This window comes from Colletotrichum lupini, chromosome 8 (assembly GCF_023278565.1).
Source record: "Colletotrichum lupini chromosome 8, complete sequence".
In the NCBI taxonomy this organism is placed as follows: domain Eukaryota; kingdom Fungi; phylum Ascomycota; class Sordariomycetes; order Glomerellales; family Glomerellaceae; genus Colletotrichum; species Colletotrichum lupini.
In genome coordinates, this window is record NC_064681.1 from 2,373,417 (window position 1) to 2,394,716 (window position 21,300).

General features: G+C 53.9%; 7 protein-coding genes across 7 annotated transcripts; 5 read left to right on the plus strand and 2 right to left on the minus strand.

Moving 5' to 3' along the window:
• Positions 1-281: 281 nt before the first annotated feature.
• On the plus strand, positions 282-986 carry CLUP02_15203 (uncharacterized protein; the record flags this gene model as incomplete). The annotated part of the gene is made up of 1 exon (XM_049294127.1): positions 282-986. One exon carries the CDS (start codon positions 282-284, stop codon positions 984-986), a length of 705 nt encoding a protein of 234 aa, XP_049151273.1.
• Positions 987-1,214: 228 nt separating this feature from the next.
• Positions 1,215-1,660, minus strand: CLUP02_15204 (uncharacterized protein; the record flags this gene model as incomplete). The annotated part of the gene is made up of 3 exons (XM_049294128.1): positions 1,215-1,335; positions 1,397-1,532; positions 1,627-1,660. 3 exons carry the CDS (start codon positions 1,658-1,660, stop codon positions 1,215-1,217), a joined length of 291 nt encoding a protein of 96 aa, XP_049151274.1.
• A 35-nt stretch (positions 1,661-1,695) lies between these two features.
• Positions 1,696-9,809, plus strand: CLUP02_15205 (Spc97/Spc98 family protein; the record flags this gene model as incomplete). Its single annotated transcript, XM_049294129.1, has 16 exons — positions 1,696-2,900; positions 2,928-3,434; positions 3,513-3,639; positions 3,688-3,869; positions 4,022-4,255; positions 4,331-4,518; positions 4,547-4,605; positions 4,663-6,239; positions 6,325-6,377; positions 6,453-6,492; positions 6,554-6,849; positions 6,939-7,033; positions 7,091-7,219; positions 7,265-7,906; positions 7,957-9,646; positions 9,685-9,809. The coding sequence occupies 16 exons, from the start codon at positions 1,696-1,698 to the stop codon at positions 9,807-9,809; spliced, it is 7,149 nt and encodes a 2,382-aa protein (XP_049151275.1).
• Positions 9,810-11,167: 1,358 nt separating this feature from the next.
• Positions 11,168-12,592, minus strand: CLUP02_15206 (uncharacterized protein; the record flags this gene model as incomplete). The annotated part of the gene is made up of 1 exon (XM_049294130.1): positions 11,168-12,592. One exon carries the CDS (start codon positions 12,590-12,592, stop codon positions 11,168-11,170), a length of 1,425 nt encoding a protein of 474 aa, XP_049151276.1.
• A 1,411-nt stretch (positions 12,593-14,003) lies between these two features.
• Positions 14,004-14,594, plus strand: CLUP02_15207 (uncharacterized protein; the record flags this gene model as incomplete). Its single annotated transcript, XM_049294131.1, has 3 exons — positions 14,004-14,091; positions 14,151-14,356; positions 14,421-14,594. The coding sequence occupies 3 exons, from the start codon at positions 14,004-14,006 to the stop codon at positions 14,592-14,594; spliced, it is 468 nt and encodes a 155-aa protein (XP_049151277.1).
• Positions 14,595-15,177: 583 nt separating this feature from the next.
• Positions 15,178-18,851, plus strand: CLUP02_15208 (uncharacterized protein; the record flags this gene model as incomplete). Its single annotated transcript, XM_049294132.1, has 18 exons — positions 15,178-15,333; positions 15,411-15,539; positions 15,595-15,787; positions 15,842-15,951; positions 15,984-16,014; positions 16,089-16,178; positions 16,236-16,362; positions 16,405-16,577; positions 16,638-16,755; positions 16,837-17,135; positions 17,194-17,308; positions 17,381-17,607; positions 17,697-17,820; positions 17,882-17,960; positions 18,004-18,115; positions 18,161-18,271; positions 18,313-18,560; positions 18,672-18,851. The coding sequence occupies 18 exons, from the start codon at positions 15,178-15,180 to the stop codon at positions 18,849-18,851; spliced, it is 2,622 nt and encodes an 873-aa protein (XP_049151278.1).
• A 30-nt stretch (positions 18,852-18,881) lies between these two features.
• CLUP02_15209 (uncharacterized protein) lies at positions 18,882-19,989 on the plus strand (the record flags this gene model as incomplete). Its single annotated transcript, XM_049294133.1, has 7 exons — positions 18,882-19,028; positions 19,139-19,294; positions 19,351-19,488; positions 19,551-19,593; positions 19,656-19,684; positions 19,765-19,812; positions 19,843-19,989. 7 exons carry the CDS (start codon positions 18,882-18,884, stop codon positions 19,987-19,989), a joined length of 708 nt encoding a protein of 235 aa, XP_049151279.1.
• Positions 19,990-21,300: the final 1,311 nt, after the last annotated feature.

Consider the following 21,300-nt stretch of genomic DNA (forward strand, 5'->3'; position numbering starts at 1 on the left):
GGAGATAATGTTCTTGAGGCCCATAATCAGGCGTCAAGCAGCCAGAATGTGTCAAGTCCATTTGTTCTTGTAAGTCTATCTTATTGAGCAGTTGTGGTCTTTCTCCGGCTTTGTCGGCTATAAAAGATCCAACCCACCGTCTCATCACCCTGCTTCTACTCGTTCATCTTGTCCTCGCCGCCCCAGCTTTCGATCACCCTATCTTCCAAATACACAACAATCATCAAAAATATCGCCTCCACACTCTTTTACTCGCAAAGTGTAGTCATATCGCATACAAAATGTACATATACAACGTTTTCGACGCAATAGAGAGTGCCATCGATGCATACGACGGCAAACTGTCAGACTACTACTTCCTCAACCAATGCATGCGTATCATTTGCGAGCTATACGGAATGGTTCTCCTCGGCATCATGGACTATTTCCTTGTTCTCCTCGTGCTTCGATTCGACGCCGAGGAGCAGCCGTGGCGCACACTCGGCCACGACCCCTACGGATTCATCTGGTCCAAATACACCAAGGTCTACGATGTCGGCAGTATTGAAGATTTCGGCACGCAACAGGCTGGCGACAACGGAACTTACCAAGGCTTGGATCTTCTGAACGCCACAACGCCTGGTCAAGAACTTGACTATAGGCTGGTCCTGCGCAGATACGGCAAGGGGTGTTGTGGAGGTATCCTTGGGCTGTATGATGGGTGGAAAATCTTTGGATTCCTTATACACTATGCCATACATGATTTCCGCGCTCTAGCCGCTACGAGATCCGCTCTAAGAGAACGCGGCATTGACGACTCGGAAACCGCCTTGGAGCATTGCATCATATGGGCTTTGTCGCTTGTTCCCATGTTCTTCAGTGGGCAGTCTTACTACGATAATCCAGTGCAATCAATAGTTTGGCTGATCCTGCTGGAATGTATCATACAGGCGTTCGCCGTGTTAGCTCGCTCGCGACTGGAAAAGGAAGAAGAGGGCGAATGGTAAAACGATAAGGGCAACGAGAGCCCGCTGATGGAGGGAGATTATGCGAGGGATGAAAGGGACTGATAAAGGGGCGATATCATCAACACTACAGGGAAAGGGGCTGAAGAAGAAGATGAAGTACTCCATTCGCTTGTGACTTGCGGCTGTTCTGCACTCACAACTTCTGGGGAAGACCGAAGAGTTACGAAGATTTCATGCGGATCAAAGTAATAAGAAGATCAAATAACGTTATGATGAATGAGAAGCTTCTTCTAGTTTGTGTGATAAAGTCCCTGCTTCCATAAATTGGGATCGCGTGCATGACCTATCAGCGATATTCGTCGATATGATAGCCATTGCCGAGACGTCACTGCCCAGATGAAGATAGGGATGCTGTTGCCGGGTTCGACGAGAGGGAAGGTACTATATACCTTTCGTTCACAACGATGAGGCTCGGCACGAATGCCAGCTTAACCGTGTCGGACACGAGGAGCTGGGAAAGAGGAGTCAACATGACGCAAATCGCAGTTGTCGCAGACGTCTGCGGAGCGTGGAAGTAGCAGTCGTCTTCAGATGATCATAGCCAGAGGTTGAGGCAACTACCATGCTTTAGTTATATGCATCCGGCAGGAATGTGCAGATATCGAGCAAGGATACATACCTTTCGATGAGTCCTTGCCGAATGTTTGCTCCATCAGGCATGTTGAGAAGAAGTTGCGGAAGAGATGACATGGTCAGTCACTGCCTCCAACGGCTACATATGTGCAATTTCCGCGTCGAAACAGCAGGACTCAGCAGCAGTGCCAGCCAGATTGCATTACTTCCAAATATTGGAAGCAGGAAATGGCATACCTGGGTCTCAAAGTTGGAAGGTCTGATTCTGTTCCACGAAGTCCTTGACCAGTATATCTACCCATCCTCTCCCCCCCTCTCTTCTCTTCTCTTCTTCTTCTTTTCTTCTCCAGGGAGGTCGTCTATCATTCACTACCGAATACAACAAGCGAGCCGCATAGCGATACACACTTACACCTATACTTACAACATGGACCTCCTTTACGTCATCCTCGCGGTACCGGTCGCGGTCGCCTTCTGTTTTCTCGTCATACTTCGAAAATCCCTCCGACGTGGCTGGACAAGACTCCGCCCCCAAGTCAACGAATGGGCAGGTCTGGCCATGGTCGCGCTTCTGGAGGCCTTCAAGAAGGGCATTAAGGACGCCCTGAAGGAGGTCTTCAAGGGGATTATCTTGACAATTCTACGAGAAATGACGGGCTTCCCGAAGCCTTGTGCCGCTCAGGGCGGTGCAGGTGGACGTTGCCCTGATGAACCCTTCGTGGTTCACAGAAGGTGTCTTACCCGACGGTACCTTCATCCGACAATCTCCGACGCCCCGGTCCTTGGGCTCCAGCGGGGGACCTTACAGATTATGTGCTCTCTCGGGAGCTTTCTTGACGACATGTTTTCTTACGACATCTTACATCACGGCATCTTACAACACGACATCTTGCTTCACGACATCCTCCACATTGGCATTTTGTATGACAGCCTCTTTCATCATGGATCTCTTACCGTATGTCCTTCCATCACGGCATCTTCTAGGACGACGTTTTTGGTCAAGACATCGCCTGCCATGGTTATCCCCCTATCACGAATTGTCCCATCACTGCATTTTCCCGGCATCTTGTACATTATCATCTCTCATCCTGGATCCCCTATCACACCGTCTCTCAAAGAAGCATTCTTCGTCATGGCTGTCTCTTGTCGAAACACACTCATCACGGCATCTCGCACAACAGCATCTTCCATCATGGGTCTTCCATCACGACGTTTTCTCTCACAACATCTGTCGTCATTGCCGTCTCCTATCATGACGCTTCCTGTCATAACATCTCACGACATGTCTTCTACCAAGACGTCTACACTGGCTTTTCTCATGTCATCGGCCCATGTGTCGTGACGAAGTCATTGTACTCTATTCGGCTTGTCCAAGGTCATTGCCAAAGCTATCCGTCATGACTTCGACCCACGAGTCTGTCTTCCACCAGATGACCGACTGATCACTTCATCTCAACGACTTCCTTGTCAAGAGTCTGAACACGAAGATTTGTCATCTATGGGACGCTGTAGGATGACTATCCTTACTGGCTGTCGTGGTGTCGGTCCCTCCCGGACTGTCTCCAGAGAGCCTGCCAACATCAGGATTATCGTCGAATGCCCCTGGCCAGACTGGACTTCGGGACGAGAAGCCGTCTCTTCATCCGTGCTCTTGAAGTCCAAGTCTGAGGATGGCTATCTGCAAGCTGGCAAACTAAGACAGTGGTATGGCTTCCTTGCCTTTGCTCTTGATTACCTGAATACGCAGCTAACGTCTTCTGCAGGTTCTGTCCCTCTCAGATTGTGTCTGTTTTCCAGTATGGCTCAGTTCATGTTGGGTGAAGCTGTTCTTCGTAGCTGGTGCTGGTGGTTCGGGTCACATGCTCTACGGGTAGGTCAAGTTCTTGAGTCTCTCTGTTCGACACAGCTGACATAAAATTGAGGCTCTGGAAGTCTTGGCCAATCAGGTGACGCATACTGCTGGACATGTGTCGAAGGTGTTGCTGCCGCCACTGTCTCCTTCACCATGGGTTGCTTCTCTTTGACTATTCGTCATTGCAGTACAATCAACCATGAGCGGGTGGGGCGCGCCAGAAAGCACATGGGGGTGTGTCAGTGCGTGTGACAGCCGCTGGAAGGAGCATCAAAAGGTGGTCAGAGCTTCCCAAGTCGCTGGTTCCCTCTGCCAAGTCTTGCACCTCCTCCTCCAAGCACCTGGAACCCCGCCATGCCCGCCTCTTTTGCAGCATCCAAGGTGGCTGTGCAAGCAATCGACACTTCAACCCCTCTTACTGAACAATCAAACTTCAAGTGACGAATCCACTGAAGAGAGAGTGGATGGGGGGCGAAAAAGGGGTCCGTCACTTGTCGTCGAGTTTCCCATCAAACAAGATGTCGTTGGGTGCAAGGACTGGGAACACCTTGAAAGTCAACAGTGGCCAATGACGTCGCTCGCCGCCCAGAGGCCTCTCGGGCACGCACCAGCGCCATCACCAAGCTAAAGCACGGCGCACCACCACCAACAGCTGCTTTAAGCGCCATGCAAGCTGTTTCGACGCACCCACAATCCAACCATATTCGCCCTCACTACACCCCCGGTCCTTGAATAGACAGAACCCGGCTCGTCGTCACAAAGTCTCAGAGCACCATCCGAAGTGCCACTCACCTTTACCGTTCCTTGCGATTCCTGCTCAGAGGTTTCCTGCTGGCGAATAGCTATTGCAGTTCCCCTACACAGTCGTCACTTTGTCTGATCGCTGGCGTCCACCTAGTGTACCAACCAGACCTTTTATCCTCCGGACCGCAACTCGCTTCAACAACTTACCGAGCAGACGCTCTCTCCAACTTGCAAACCGAGCCTCTTTGGCTTTCTGGACCCCGCGGTCTCTCACCAAAGTTCTCCACGACATTTACGCGCCAGTCGCATCTCGAGACACCACCATCCAAGAGCAACCATCTTGTACGAGGCCCGACCTGACGTAACCAAGACCTCAACTTTCTGCGCCTGTTTTGCGCACCCATCTTCATCATGGCTTCGGGACACAACGTATGCCCTCCAAGACGGAAACAATATGGCGACCGCCCTCACTGACCTTGAGACCAGGACCCCAAGCTTCTGTACGCCATCAATGGCGTCCAAGCCTTTCACATCTCCAATGGCAAGGAGGAGTCGCTCACACCCGCCGGGCCCCAGACCTTGTCGCTGTTGATGGTACCGACTTCTTCGCCCTTCACCGACGCAGTCTCCCCCGCCGAGGACTTCTACCTGCACCTCCATCTACCTCCCGAGCTTGATCTTCCTCTTCCTGCGACAACACAGATCTACCACCAGCCGCCAACTAGCTACCTGATTCCAAGATGGGATCTGGGCCCAGACAGTGGCGCTTTCACACGTATCGAGTTCCCAGACACTGGTAGCCGGAAAGGACTGCAGGAGGACGTCGACACCTTCGAAACGATCCTTGCGCAATGCACTGCATTCCTCGAGCGAGCCCCGCCGCCAAAGACCTCATCCAAATCGGCCAAAGCCGCCGCCGCAGCCTCCGCATACCCCTATGATGACCCCGTTACCGATCGTCCCTCTGCCAAGTCCAGAGCTGCCGCCGCCGATGGCCTCCCCGCTTACAACCCGGCCGACTACCAGCCCGGACAGGGCTATGCCCCGGGAGCCCACAGCTCCCAGCACAATGGCGGCCGGATTGTCCTGATTGACGAAGAAGACGGAAGCGTCATTGGGGAGCTGACTGAGAACTACCAAGTTGTAGAGGAGCTGGGCGTCAAGCCTGGAACAAAAGGTAAGTTTGGCGGCACCTCGGCCGAGCTTGACTCACATGGCATGCTAGATCCGGTGGAGATTACACTCCCTGCCGACAACAGCCAAGCCATTACCGTTCAGCCCGTGTCGCAGGAGTACCGCGAGATGATTATGCACCCATCGTACAAGAAGTCGTTCTTGGTGTCGAATGCTTCAAAAGCGTCTCGACTCATTGTGACATCGTCGGACTTGATCACAAAGGGTTTGCAGTCCTCGGCCGACAACTTTACAAAGAAGACAAAGGCGACGACCGAACCCGTGACGTTCACTCCTGCCGCGCACGACCGTGTACGACGCATCAACCAGTTTTCCACCAAGGCGGCTGGTCTGTCGGCGACCACGGTTGGAGCGGTGGGCAAAGTTGCCCAAAACCTGGGCGCCACCCTGGCTAGAAAGAAGGACGGCAGTGGAAGAGGATACGATAAGGATGGCAACCCAATTGAGGGTTACAAGCCTGGCCTGCTGAACAGGAGCTTGATGGCGTTCAACACTGTTGCGGACGGCATCGATCAAGCAGGACGTAATCTGTTGACTGGCACCTCTTCCAGCGTGTCACAGATGGTGGAGCACCGTTGGGGTGCTGAAGCTGGCCAAGTATCCAGGAACATTGGCGGCGGCTTCAAGAACGTTGGGTTGGTGTACATTGATGTGACTGGTGTATCCCGCAGAGCAATCTTGAAGAGCGTAGCAAAGGGCATGGTCGTCGGTAAGGTAAAGGGTGGTGGACAGATCATCGTCGGAGGCGGCGATGGCGGAGCAGTGGGTTATCTGGAAGACCAGAAAACTCGCAAAGACGACCAGAGCGATACGGCCAGTATGTACACGGCGTATGAGGGCAATGGCAAGCAGCCAGCCGGCAAGAGACTGTGAGTGTGTATTGGAGGATAGTTATTCTGAGTGAAATAGATGGGACCCTTGGACGTTTAAGAGGTACTGAGTTCAGTGTGAAAGACTTGGAACGAAGAGGGATGGATGGTGGGCCACTATGCAGTTTTGTCCAGGCAGTGCGTATTCAATACGAGTAAACGAAACCTAGGTAGCTCAATCAAAGAAACCACAAGCCACTACCTACCCCTTAGAGTCCGCTGGCCGCATTTGTAAGGCTAGAGAATTCACAATGTAGGTGAAGAGTGTTCGTTCGGCATAAGCCTTGGACGGGTAAGACGGAGTACACATCCAGGTGCCGGTGTGCCGGAAGCCGTCGGCGATTACCTAATCTTAGACAAATGGTCACGTGGATCCGCAAACGCCTTGCCGGGTCTGATTGTCTCAGTGTAGCCACTTTAGCCCGTCCGGTCGCGTCAGATCGCGCTTTCCTCCTGGCGCCCACTTCCATCAATGCGACTACTGTGATATTGGAAGGGATCAGGCCCTCAGCATGGAGCCTTCTTGACATCGGTGCTGTTCTGTTGTGGCTCGCGCTCTCCTGTTCCCGTTCGAGAGAAAGACAGAGAGATTGGATATCCTTTTGGGTTCGTGCCACGATGCCTTAGTTCTATGCAGCCCAAACACATCAGGTAATTTATCCATTTGCCAACCATCCGTCACCTGTTGTTGCAACGCAGCCCAACTCTCCCCGTCTTTTGCTTCCTCCCGCCAACCTGCCCCGCCATCCCGCCAAATCCTGGACGACATCTACCCGGCGGTTTTCCTCTCCGCCGTATTGCCAACCTCCACTCACCGAGAAACGAGTAAATGTGTCGCTTCGAGCTACTAGGCGCTTTCATCTTGCTTCTCCGTGACTTTGGCGAAAAGTCAAGGTCCAAGAAGCCGCCGCAACCACGCGAAATGTGCCACATCCTCCTCCTCCGTCCCCTTCTTTGAACCCATGATCGAATCCCTGTCTGTAACCTAATCCCCGACTAACACCTCGATTCTCTCCCCTCACTAGAAGCAAACAGCCGGCATGCTCCACGAAGTCCTCCTCGCCCTCTCTGGGCACCCCTCCCCTCTCCTCCGAACCGACAACACAGATCCCAATGCGCTATCAACGGCAATCTCACCACCGGAGCGCGAACTCCTAGCCACCGCCGCCCACCTGAGCGACCTTCATGTCAAACTGCAGAGCTACACCGCCCCCATCGCCGCCGAGCACCCATCTACGATATGCCGCGCCACCGCCACCGCGATACAGTCCGTCCACCTAGCCGCTTTCCAGCGCAAGGTCCTCGATGTCGAGGAGACGATACTGCGCAAGGACTCGAGTCTTGTCGGCGCCTACAACATTGTGCCATTGACCGCCGTTGTGGGAGAGTTTTCCGAGTGGACGAGACGCATGGAATGGTTGTGGGAGATCGTGCAGTTTATGCTGAAGAAGCAGCAAGGGCAAACGTGTCGCGGGGCACAGCTGATTGACAGGCTGAGGAGTGAGCTGCAGAGCGGCTATGTCGATATTGAGAGGACGGCTATGAGCCTCGTATCCGTGGCAGAGACGGCCTGGCTGAAGCAGGTTTCTGCTTGGATCCTCTACGGACGATTGCCGACCTTTGGAGGGGAGGACTTTTTTGTGCAAAAGTCGGAGGGAGGTGACCAGGTATGTCATCGGCAATGGGTCACTGTGAGGTTCATGACTGACCGCGACAGGAATACATCTCGGTGCCGGCTTTTCTACCCAACTTTGTAACCCTACCAACGGCATCGTCAATGCTCTTCATCGGCAGGTCGCTCAACCACGTCCGTGTCAAGGGCAGTGTTGAATCTGGCTTACAAGGCCTCGATCACCTGTCTTCGCAACTAAAAGAGCTATCCGCTTTAACCTACCCTCTCCACACGGCGAGCTTCTCGCGCGCCATTACCTCGATCCGCCTCACACTCTCACGGACGATCTTGCTCAAGCTCCTGCCTCTCGCCAAAGTTGTTGAGGCACTGCAGGTTTTGCGAGAGTTCTTCCTTCTTGGCCGCGGCGAATTTGCCATGGCTCTGACGCAGCAGGCTGACGAGAAGCTTCGGAGCAGGTGGAAGAGATCCGACAATCTCGCGTACGAGAAGCGAGAAGGCCTCGGCACCTTTGCCGTCAAGGAGGGCGAGGTCGCCGCCGTGCTGGCCAAGACATGGGCGGCCATGGGCTTGATGCAGGGACAGCACGCGGACGAAGACGAGGGGTTGGAGATTGCGAGGGAGCTTCTGCGGTTGACTCTCACAAAGTCCAAGCCGGCAGTGCCCCTCAAGCTCGAAGCAAGCGTATCACGGCCCGCGACGAAAACTCTGGCCACGACCCCTTTCCGCAACCTCCTTTTATCAGTCCCTGTCGTCTTGACGATGCAGATTCCCTCGCCCATGGACATGTTCCTTACCCCTTCCGACTTACAGATCTATTCCACCATCAACTCATACCTTCTCTCTATTCGCCGAGCACATATTCGTCTCACTGAGCTGTGGAAGATCACATCCCTACGCCGGCATCATCCGGCACCCCCAGGACCACCCGCCGGAAGCACTCGAGCGGGGCGCTCTAAGGTGATACTGCTGCGTCAGCGCTATACGCAGCGGTCCAATGCCTTGCGCAGCGCCTGGGTGACATGCAGCTCTGCTATATTCTTTCTTTCCGAGACGGAGGCATACTTACAGACGGAAGTAGTGGCTGGCCTATGGGACGGCTTTCACGACTGGCTGACTCCCAAGGCAGAGACGGACGGCACTGAAACGGGGCCTCAGGGTGTATCAACCAAGGCAGCATCTAAACCTTCGACAGTAGTCGAGGCAGAAGATGAGGACGACGACGACATATGGCTAGCTCAGAGCACGCCAACAACAAAGTCATTCAAGCGAGCAGAACCAACAACGACCACAACTCACGACCCCCAGAGTCTCGCCACGGCCCACAGGGCCTACCTCCGCGCCCTCTCCACCCGCCTCCTCCTTACCTTTCCCACCTACACGGACCCGCTGTACAGCCTCCTCACGCACACGGATCACCTCGTCGCACTTACGCAGCGTCTCCACGCCGTCTGGACCTCGATGGACCTCGAAGCGGACGCGGGCGTCGTCGACGCTTTTGTGGACCTCGAGATTGAGGAAAAAGAGGTCCGCGCCGCGATCCGCGACGTGGAGAAGCATGTCAAGGACGGGATCCGGGACGTGATTGCTGCGTTGCGGAGCCTGGAGGCGGACCCAGCGGCGTTTGCGGACGAGGAGGAGGGCGGCGAGGAAGGGGTTCTTAGAGAGGAAGGGGAGTATGTGCCGCGGAGGGTCGGTGGCGTGGAGAGGTTGCTGATGAAGCTTGATTTGGCGGGGTGGTTTGGGGAGAGGAAGGATGATTTCGGCTTCATGTTTAGTGAGTACTAAACGCGGCGGATGGACATTGGCGGAAAGAGCGAGCATTTGCAACACGCGCACCTATACACACGACACATGTGGAATGGACAAAGCCTGTTGCCACCCCCGCAAAGGGCAGATGCTGGGGAGAGGGTTCCTCGGAACACCCCCGATTCCGATAAAGATCACGGAACAGAGCGGAGAAAGATAGTACGACGATGGAAAGGGACACATTCCGTCATAAATCCGAATCTTGAAATCGCCCCAGAAAACCGGGGAACACAAAGACCGTTCATGGCACTCCGGGTGACCGTCTGCAAAATTACGATGGTGGTGGTGGTGGTGAGATGTCACTTCCTCTGCTCGGTTAGACAAGCGAGGAAGCTCTTCCACGACACTCTGTACGCCTTGCTTTCTTCCACCTTCCGCTGTCGAGGTTGGGAAAGGCAGAGAACGTGTTTTGTGCAGCGGTGGTGGGGTGATTTTTCGGCCGGCCGGGACCCAGCGAAGTGGTGTAAACGGCATAGGGAAAGTTTGGCATTTTGTTACTGGCGGGACGGACCGGGGGAACGTCATGGGTCACGCCAGAGCGGAGCTGGTGTCGCCAGGTCGGTGTCGTTTGTGGGGGGGGACGTTCTCGGCTGGGCTTGGCGTCGTACCGAAATCTCACGATGGGGAGTGGAGTTGTGTGGTGTGACATTGACGATAGGTAACCCGTTCCACTCACGACGGAAAAGCTTCAGTGTTCTTGTCCGTCGTGTAATCGAGCTTGTGCGAGCGTGTGTTCTTCCTTCTCTCATTTTTTTTTCCCCTTCAGAGCATCGAGCATTAGCAGTGGGCGTTGACACCAACATGACCGTGGAACATTTTCTTCAGTCATGCGCAATGAGGTAGTTTGAGCAAAATCAGAATCGAGGCAATGATGCATCTTTGTGCCTTTATTCATATGTACGAAATACCTAATCCAGAAAGGAAGAGGTTTCAAAGGTAGTCGTTTCGATTCGTACAGGGCTTGCTTGCTTGCTTTCGCAATTCATCCAATTCATCCATTCCATCCCAGCTCTTGGGGGGAGGTTTCCAGTCCAGCGCCTGTTTGATGCATCTTCCATGGAAGGAAAAAAGTAAGAAATTACATACAGAGAGATTGATGCACGCACTCCAAAGAGAAGAAGAAGAAAAAAGAAAAAGAAAAAAAGGGGGAGTCCAAAACGCCATTCCACTCCATGCTGTGAGCGGGAGGAATTGTCCCCATGGTACCGTGTCCTGCCCATCATATCCACATTGCTGTCATTGTGTGTTGTTTCCTGTTCTGTTCTGTATGTGCTGCGCATGATCCGCTGCTTGTGTTTTGCTCCCTTCTTGGAGTCTGTGTAAGTCGATCTCAAGTCGATTTGGATCTTCCATCCGAAAATGTGCTTGTTTTTGGTTCTTTTATGTCCCCCGCAAGAGATGAGAAATCCGTAACAAAGTGATAAATTTTGGTTTCCAATGATGAAAGAAAAAAAGAGTTGATCAGAAAATGACGCCTCCTGCATTCATCTCAATAAGTCGAAATCGGACGTTGTCGCAATGGACTTGAAGCTTGATCAGAGGGGCGGCGCTGGAAGAGGTGTTGCATAAAGGCCTTGGGGCCTACATGCTCTACGTCGACAGACCGGGAGGTCATGGGCACCGGGATGCGGGTAAACTTCTTCGTTTGCCAGCGGGTCTTGATGCAGTCGTCGACAAGGGCCATGAGGCCGGTGGCGATAATCACATCGGCGACGTCGGTGACGGCGTCAAGGACGCTGCGATCGCTGATCCACATGTGGCAAGGGGGCACCCAGCCACCGGCACTTTCATCCTCAATAACCTGGTTGGGCGAACGTGTCTCTGGGACAATGTGCGCAACGGCATCGCGGGCGTCGTTGTTGCCGTCCTTGACGAGGTGGAAAGAGACGACACCGAGGTTCTTGTCAGTGACACGCTTCCACTGGTACTTGTGACCCCACCAGTCAAACTCGTAGCGCTTGTTGTTGGCACCGCCGCGGCGTGACACGTCGACGCGCGCATAATTGGAGAACTCGAGCTTCATGGTGTTGCTGGGAACCGGTCGAGCTTTGGATTTCGCTTCAAATGAGGCTGAACGCTTGAAACTTGCTGCGTCGTCGCCAAAAGTGCGCATAGACGAAGAGCTGGACTGTGGGCGCTGCGAAGCTCCGTCCTTGCCCTTGCCTCCGAAGATTGAGCCGCCCGAGTTGGTGCGCGACAGAGGAGGTCTCCTCATGGAGAGGGTCTTGATGGCGCTTGAGACGGATCGCTGGAGGGTTGGTCGCTCTTGGTTGGTTTCCTCAACGTACTTGCGTTTGGAGTTGCAGACTTCGCGGCCGGAGTCGCGGCAGTAACGTCGAAGCGAGAACTCACGCTTGCTGAGGTCGTACATGCGCAGGTGGAAGAGCTGAATGTTGAAGGGGCGGCGACCGGGGGCGACGGTGTCTACTCTGAGATTCATGTTGCCGTCCGGGGTAAATTCGTCGTGGCAGATAGATAACCTGTTCATGGATGGGAACAGTTTGCCAAAGTCCTGGGGTGTGGATGGCCGTACATCAGTGTCGATGATATCACGGTAGTAGGTAGGCAAAGGCGGGATGTCGCGGTGCTTGTCGAAGTTGTCTAGTTCGGCTTCCCGTTGAAGCTCAAGCTCATCTTCGTCGTCCGAAGCCAAACTTGAGTCGAAAGTGTCGACGGAAGATCTCAAACAGTTACTAGTAGAAGGGGATATGTCTTCCTCGTAGACAGGCGGGATCTTGTTAGAGACGGTTCTAGCTTCTTTGACTGATGACGCTTCGGTGCTCGCATAGTAAGAAGTGGGTGTTGTGCTCTGTGATTCATACGTCTCGTATGAGTCGCAAGATTCGCTACTCCTGCGGAAGTCTCGGCTACTTGTCGAGCTCTTGGAGCTGTTTTTCCGATATGAATGTGACATGGCGATATGTAATTATGTGTTGTGCTGGTTGAGCCGGAGGGGAGACTCGAGGTTGAGAGAGGAGTGTTGTTGAAGTTATACAATGTAGGAGAGCTGTGTCTGTATGCCAGGATTGCTAGGGGAGGGAGCAAGGCTTCATATAATCCAAATGGAACAAGGCCTCTGAGCAAGTGAGCTGGCAGATTGGGCTCCAGAGATTGGGGGAAGAGGGCGTGAAGTATTGTGCAGGTTGGTGAAGGATTGGGCAATAACGTGTGTTTGACGTGAAGCCAGGGTGTTGGTTTCCGATGAGGACCTGAGGCGATGGGGCCGGTTGGATAAAGCAGGGGGTGTATGATTCCGAGGCGGTTGGGGATGGAAAGGAGTTGAGATGTGAGAGTGATTATAAAGTGAGTATGATCAAGAGTTCGTGGATATGATACAAGTGCAAGAATATAGCCATCAGGCAGGAGGGCAGTTCGATGAGAGCAATAAAAAAAAGTGCAGGGACGGAAAGAGTAATACGTGATGCTGGGGGTCGGGGCGCGACGGGTGGGAGGTGGTTTGCTTCTTAACGGAGGGTGGGCAGCTCTGGCGCGGACGGGCAGGGAAGACGTAGGACGGGGATCGGAGATGGCAGAGGCAGCGACGGCAGAGACGGGGAAAGTCGTCCAGCTCAGGATACTTTGGTACCTGAGGTACGTAGTGAGGTATACAGAGTACCTACAGAAGGACCCCAGGCGGTACGCACACGACTGGAATTGGAACAACCGGCCCTGCACTGCTACCTTCCCTTGGGTACAACTCAGAAGTACTTGCCATCCCCCCTGCTTGACCCAAGATGCCTTACGGTGCCCACTACCAGCTGCTTGCTGTACTGTATGGTCTTCTCCCTCAGAACCCCAAAAGATTGGACAAGACGGGATGGATGGGTTGGAGAGGGAGGAGGAGCGACAGGGTTTTCCGTATGGCTGGCGAGAGGCCAGGCCACCGCCAGAGGCGTGAGTCGCCCAAATGGACGGACGGTCTGCCTCTTGGGGAATGTGGATGCGTGAACGAAGGCGACGATGAGTTACAAGTCATCGACAAGTCATTCTGTGCCTCATCCTTGAGCGAGTTGGCGTGAAGGAGGATTCGGAACAGTAAAGTAGTGACATGGCGACAAGTACACAGACCCGTACTCTGTCATGTACCATGTTATCTTGCTATTTCCTTAATCCCTCCCCCATTTTTGGCGACAACGAGACACGAAGGCACTGCATGTGTGGGGGGGGAAAGATGGGAGGAAGTCTCGCTCGGCTTGGCTTTGCAATGCAGACAAGTCACCCGGCCGAGCGAGGGAAAAGAATCACCGGGAAGGAGCCAGCGGTCTCTCGGCCTTCTCTGTCCTCCTTCCTAAGTAATAAGGTGTCCGTAAGGTAAGGTATGGAAGATGGAAGGTACGCATACTCCGTACCTTGGGCAAGAAACGGGGAAAGCAGGAACGGTGGCCCGCCGTGGGATGTTCCCTGCCCTATACGGTACGAATTGCTTGTGACCTCTTGCCTTTTGATTCTGGCCTGGCCGAAGGAACTTTTAGGGGAGCAACAATGTCCCACGAATAAGGCGCCGTGTCGCATTTGCAAATTTCTCGCTGTCACCATTTTTGCAACTCCAACACTGAAGATTTCAAAGACGCCCGACAGCGAATACGTCTCGCAGCATTGCTCGAAAGGGAGCCAGGGTGGCACGACAGGTCTCGCGGTTTTAGCTTCCGGTGGCATGTTTCCTAGAGACCTTGACCCTGTCTGTCTGCCCGCTAACTTCTACGCAGTACGCAGTAAGGGTCGGAGCCCACAGTCGCACCCAGATTCTTCACTGCAAGGATAGAGGGACCGAGGAAGTCTTAGGGAGTGTCCCGCTGGGACGGTCGGAATGGAGACCTGCTTTGGAGCTTATTCCTGGCATCGTTCCCGCTGGAGACGCAGGCAGGCCACAAGGCAGGTCGGGAACATTCGGTTTGCGGCTTGCCCATCAATTTTGATCGGAAAGCCCCCCAAAACTCTGTTTGTAAGCTAACGATTCCAGCCCGACGACCGCCACGTACAACCCACGTCCCCCCATGTTCACTACTACGCATACAGTCACTTGTTCTTAAACCAGCTGGCGCCTCTCGTGGCTGAGTGAAAGTCACAGTCATCGCTATCGAAACTCACGGCTGGAAACAGACACGCCGCACACAGGCTGGCTTGGGTCCCAAAGTCAAGGCGGTCTATCGGATGGTCTCCAGGCCACTGTATATCCCAGCAGTGACCGAGAAGATTCACTCCTGCCTGCGTGCCTGCTTGGCCCGGCTCTCACGGAGCTGGTCTCTTTTCTCAGCGGCCAATGACCCAATACCTCGTGGGCCGCCTGCTGTGGCTTGGGCGGCGACTAAAGCCTGAATGAACGTGTCGTGTCATCAGGAGGGAGGGACCTATCCGAATAATCCTGACGCCCGTGTCATTGCCATTTCCAGTCATCGTTGTGCTTCCTCGCGCGGCTAATGGGAAACCATGATACCTGATGACCTACTTAATACATACAACAGGAAGAATACGAAAGAAGAGGTTACTCGCCCAAAAAGAATGCAAAATGACCAAATCATCTTGCGAGGATCGTCCGTCCACCAGGGAGAATTTCCTCCTGCTGGCTTTTTCTTTTCTGCCCGTCTGATTGATCCGTTGCTTCAACGATCGGCACTCGTCGCCCTTCCCGGATCGCTTCCCGTTTTCTTGGTCACCGTCTAGACTTGTCGACTCGCAGCCAAGGCAGCGCAGCTTACCCCCTCCTTGCCTCCCTGGATCTCTTGTCCCTCCAGCTTGGAAATGATCCCCTGCCAACTTCCCGACGAGACTTCGACCTGCATCTAGAACGTCCTCTTTTCCCTCACCTGCCACCCTTCTCTCCGTCATATTCTTCTCATTCGCTGGCACCCCGTTATCTCTGTGTACGCAGTAATACACCAAACTCCACGCCGCACCACTCACTGGATCTCCAGATAGTTACTAGGTGACGTGCCACCTACGACCGTCGGCTTTGACTTCGTCTTACTACGCAATACTCCGTCTCACGCAATGAATTCATCGCGGCGCAACGTTCGACTTGCCCCCCTGCCCCGCCGCCCAATCCACGACGGCCTCCCGTCGTCACATCCGCGATGCCACCCTCAAGCGCCCCATACGACTCCATCAACACGTGTAGACTAAAGGCCTTCTAGAAATTCCCGTCGATAGCCACTGCACTGCATAGCCGTAACCCGCGTCAGCCAGTCCAGCCCAGCTCAGGTATCCAACATGCTGATCACAGAGGGAACGGATGACACATCGTGCGCAACACCAGACCCTGCTCTGTACCCCACGGTTCACAGGCAACGCTTACTGCGCGCACACAGCCCTTAGACTGGCCCGCCCTTGGAGACCTGAGTTTGCATGTAGTGTACGGATAGACTGTGGCTGCTGCCATGGCGTCTGACAAAAGTCAATCTATCCGACTTTAGTTCTGCGTCGTCTCCATTTCGATACGGAGCACGAGGCACGCCGCAGTCCCAGAGAGTCAGGGACCGTCTTGGATGAACCCCACCAGCTTTGTTGGCCGCCTGGTCTCTTGCGCTTAATTTAGCTCCTCCATCGTCAGCCACAACCAGCCGCCATCGTTACGCCGTCTTTCCCCACGATGCTGCCGCTTCACACACACACCGCAACCTCGTCCTCAGCTGGCCTGGGACGACGATGGCGGTGGGATCTTTGGGGGCTTCTAGGGCTGCCTGCATCGTGCAATGAAGACACGCCGATGGCTCCTGCGTAACACTTCAGGATTGCGAAACGGTCACCTTCGACACCGACTGCCCTTTCGCTTACAGCGGCCGCGGCGTTGAGGACCGCATTCCATCTCAAAAGCCCTGTTCGATGCTCCAATAACAACATCGTGACGAATCATCCACCGCCTCTTCATGTTTCGAGCGTCCTCGCTGATGCCCAACGGCCGAGTTAGCCCCACGATTTGGCCAGAGTCGAGGCTGCATGCTGCGCTTGATTCATTGGAGTAGGCGGTCACGATCAAAGCCCCAGAGCCCTCTCTCGCTTCGCTGTCTTCTGGATACCAGGCTCAAGTTCCTGCAGTTCCGACTCGGCAGGCATTCTTGGTATCTGGGACCTGGTAGAATTGTGCATGCTGCCTAGTTTGCATCTTTGCCTGGGGCACAAACACTTTCGAATCCCTATTTACTCGGCATGCATCTTATCTAGAGACCAATGGCAGCTCTGGCGCTGGTTTGCATCGATTTGCAAAGGCCACAAGGCGGCCTTGAGGCTATACGGTTGCAGTTATCAGTACTCACGGCCTTGCGATGGAAATCCCATAATCCTCGATTCATTGCGCGGCTTGACAGCTCAGTATGACGAAGTCAATTATCCCAAAGCAGAATGCAGAGTATCCAGCTCCTGCAACCCCATCTGCAGGCGTTTGAGACACGCTTGTCTTACGAACTTGCAGCAGAATGACCGAACCTGCGTCTGCGCAGAGACCGTTTCTGCCAAATTCATTTGTTCCTTCGCTTATGCGGGTTGCTGTCATCTTGGCTTCGGACCACCGCCGTGTGTCAGACGATGATTCGCTGGATCTACTGCTTCACCACTCCCGAGAATCGGCCCTGCTCACGACAGATCTTGAGCACCTAACACGTGCTATCTCATTGCTGCTCTGGGTCTTCTCTGTTAGGTCCCTTCGACATACTCTACTCCGTAGGACGGCGCAAAGCCCCGCCCCTATCAACTGCTGCTGTGTTTTCAGGGTCTATTGTCGGCCCAACGCGCACTTCACCGTGCTACGGTGCAGGGCGAACAATCAGGCATCCAGGTTCCATCTCGTTCATAGGACAGGCGACCAGATGGTATCGAATCCGACGCCATGGGGACTATTGGTCTACCACATAATTCTCGTGCTTAATCGACCTCATCCTGCGGCCCAGATCATGCGGCGCCTCATACCCTTAAAGCCAGATTGCAAGGATTCTATCAGTGGCTGCATATGACTTCTAAACGTGTCATGGGCGGTATCAATCTTTGGGTAACTATCAATCAGTAGTTACTGCCGATCAGTGCGGGAGCGACACTTCTTCTAACTTTCTTGTACGCGTTCCTTGATCGGCGTTCCTCTCGGGCCACTATCCGGCGCTTGGCCGTCGGCAGACCTTACCAGGAATGGCAGATTATACGGAACATCTCCTTGACGTGAGGATGGATCATCATTGGCGTTCAGCGTCTCGATTGACTCTGTCGGACTGGCTCTTAGCATCTACAGAGTACTGGATGACTCCCTCGCTACGGTACGGATGTGCGCCTACGTGCCGCTTTTCGGTCCTGACTCTCGGGTCTGAAGATACACTCCAGCAGGATACATACAGCATGTCGTAGTGTGAGTATGGAACGGATTGGGTGACCTCATCACCCGTTGAGCCTAAGGAGGGCAACCTGCATCCGATATGCAAAGGACCGAAGTCGGGGTTGTCATCCAGCATCTACGGCTGTATGGTGGCTGCTTTTTGCCATTGACGCAATGATGCCTTGCAAGCGCCATTTGTCTCCTGGAACTACGTACTACAGCAGCAGCAACTCGAATTCTCCTCAGTCGCCCGCCTTGGCGGTGTTTGCCAACGATCGTCGATGTTCTGTCGCCGTAATGGTACGTTGACTGCGTGGTCTCACTGAAGTCTTGACGGATAGTTGGGCATGGGATGGACATGCGTATGTCGCCATGCGGCGATGTACGCACTCTTCTCACCTACCCCGTGTATGAGGAAAGTCAGTCCTCGACCAGACATATCTTTGAGCTTAAAGACACTCATTTATCCGCACGCGCGCCTATGAGCTGCCATTGCAGCGCTTATTGGCAATGTCGATCATGCCAGATCAAAGGCAAGATATCTCGCGGTATTGCTGGTGTTGCCACTCTCCAGGCTGGGATATACGCTGTCTAGCGACGGCAAATGCGTGTCTGATCCCCCCGGAAAGAAGTTTCTCATCGATATACCACAGTCTAGAAATTAGACAACTGCAACAGGCGAATCTCGACTTATTCCTAGCCTCCCCAAACCTTGCTTGTCACATCAATTTTTGGGTCGGGCTTCAACGATGTTTCATTTGCTGTACGGGTGTATACCGCGCTATTCCCTGTGTTAAGACGACCTAGAAGCGCGAATAGAAAGTCTATCCGCGTTGAGTACCACGTCGGCACAACCACATCCCAAAACGGCGTTGACTGATTTGTCCCGGCCCTAGTCTTGCTGATCCGGATGCAACGGTCTGTGTTTTCAGACGATGTTCTAGGCCTCGCTATTCCCTTGGTGCCTTCCTGTCTCTGGACCATTGCGACTACGGCAGCCCTGGATATTGGCCCTATGAGAGACGGAATCGAGCATTGGGTTTCCATAGGCAGCATTGTAACCAGCCACTGAGGGATCGATAAATTCCCCCGTATAGTGATTGGGCTCTCGACGGGCTCATGTGATCCATTTCCCGCCATCTTGCGGCGTCCACACACGTGGTGGAGAGAAAGCCTTCTTCCCCCGCACTCGCTGCACGGCGGGCGTCGTGCAACCCCGACCCCGTTACCGGCAGTGGAGGGGGTTTTGACACCGCAGCGACCGGCCGGCGGCTCGTCTCTCTTGACACGCTCGGCCTATGGAAGCTGCCGATCATCATCCCAGTGCAGTGGGATGCTAGGCCAGAGCCGCGCCGGCAACGGAGCTTTGCCTGGTGCAGATGCTGCATCACACCATATCGAAAGCTGCATGTGTCTTGTTCTGGGGCGATGATCGGGTCCGGGGTAGGTGGCCCTTTTCTTCGGGAACTAAGGAGTTGAGGAGGGGTGTTTCCGTCTGTCAAGCTTTACTCGAAATTGTATTCTTACACAGAATGGCATGTTGGGGAGGAGCTAGGAGCTGGAATATGATTGATTTCAGAGTCAAGTACCTTTAATCAGGAGACTCGGCCCGGCTAATGATGGTACATGTATGGAGAAGACGAGCCTTCTCTCTCTCCAAACTTATCTTCCAGCATCCATGTAGGTCTCCTACTCCGGGCTCAGACGGACGAGGTGGGAAACACTTTTTTATTCATCCTTGCAGAAGCCAATCATCCAAGAATGAGAGAATTCTTTTCTTTTGCCATCATCAGCACATCATCCCATCATCCAACCTTCTCTGCGAAAAAGCTCCGGCCTTGGTGACAAGTCTAGAGCCGAACCGGACCTAGCCGAGCCCTCCCTCTCTTTTTCAAACTTTTCCCTGGGCTACCGGTATACTAGAAAAAGCCAACGACGAGTTGACGGAAATCCCGCATGTCCAGCCGGTTGGAGAGACGGGTGAGATGCGCTGCCACCGTCATTGGGCGTTTCCTTAGTGCGGGATGAGGATTGGGGGTGGTTTAGGGGGGGGGGGGGGGGGGGGGGGAGGGGGGGGGGGGGGGGGGGGGGGGGGGAGGGGGGGGGGGGGTGGGGGGGGGGGGGGGGGGGAGGGGGGGGGGGGGGGTTGGGGGGGGGGGGGGGGGGGGGGGGGGGGGGGGGGGGGAGGGGGGGGGGGGGGGGGAGAGGGGGGGGGGGGGGGGGGGGGGGGGAACGGAGTTGGTCTGGATGAAAGGCTAGGTAGTAGGAGGGGGGAGAGGATGCGCAAGTGGACGTGTTTGACAGGCCACCATCTCACCACTCTAGGGGATTCTTTCAGTCTACCTCAGGTATGGTGTTGGTGGTTGGTGATTGGTTCTAGTGACTCCGATACCCTGGGAAGGAGGGCGAGTGCCTTGAGCATCCCTTTTCTCTGCGGCTCTTTGCGCCTGAAGGTAGAGAGAGGGGGGGGGGCTTGTGAATCTGGAGGGAGGTGATTGATGGTTGATGGAGAAGCGCCTTCTTCCGTGAGCTAGTGGTGATTGTGAGATGAGTTATGTTGGGTGTTCAAGCCTCTAGATTAGGGACTCGTTCGATGAATAAGCGGGATGCGTTGTTTGTTGTTGAGTTTATTAAGGAACGGCAAGGGGGCTTTGTGCTGATCTTGGTTTGGTTCTAGGTTGATGGCTTCGTTACCAGGGGAGGTCCTTCCTAGCCTTGCTCCCTGTGTGTCTGCTCCAGTGTCAAAGTATATTTTGAATAGAGCATGACCTTGTAACCGTCAGACAGAACTCTTCTATGGGTTTGTGAAGTTTGTTGTCAATATTAGCTGGCCTAGGCAGTATACAAAGGTATTTACTTCACTCAGTATATAAACAAGATCTCGTTTGTAACAACTGTTCCTTTCTTGATAGCGCATCTCGGTAGAAATTCTATCCTAAGTCTTCGATGTTTCTTTGTGACCTGTGCTATTTGATCTTGAAGGGCTCTTTGAGTAGTTAGGAGTGATCTGGTTGAGAACCTCACGCATAACGCCTCAAGAGATGTAGCAAACCTTGCTTTGACTCTGACCGGTCTTATAAAACAAACAGTAGTGTCTCTGCGTATGCCCAAGTTGTAGAGGATGGCTTCAATGTCCATATTGAGCTTTTCCTCTGATAACCTCAATCTAGCTAAACCCTTTATACCTCCCTCTGGAAATACCGCAAGTTAATTTGAGTGGATCTTTTCTGGAAAGATACCCAAGTGTAGTCTTTCTGTTCGAGACGTGCGGACGCATTACAAGACGGCGCCGTTCTCACGTTCAGTACTCTTCCACAACAACGATCCAA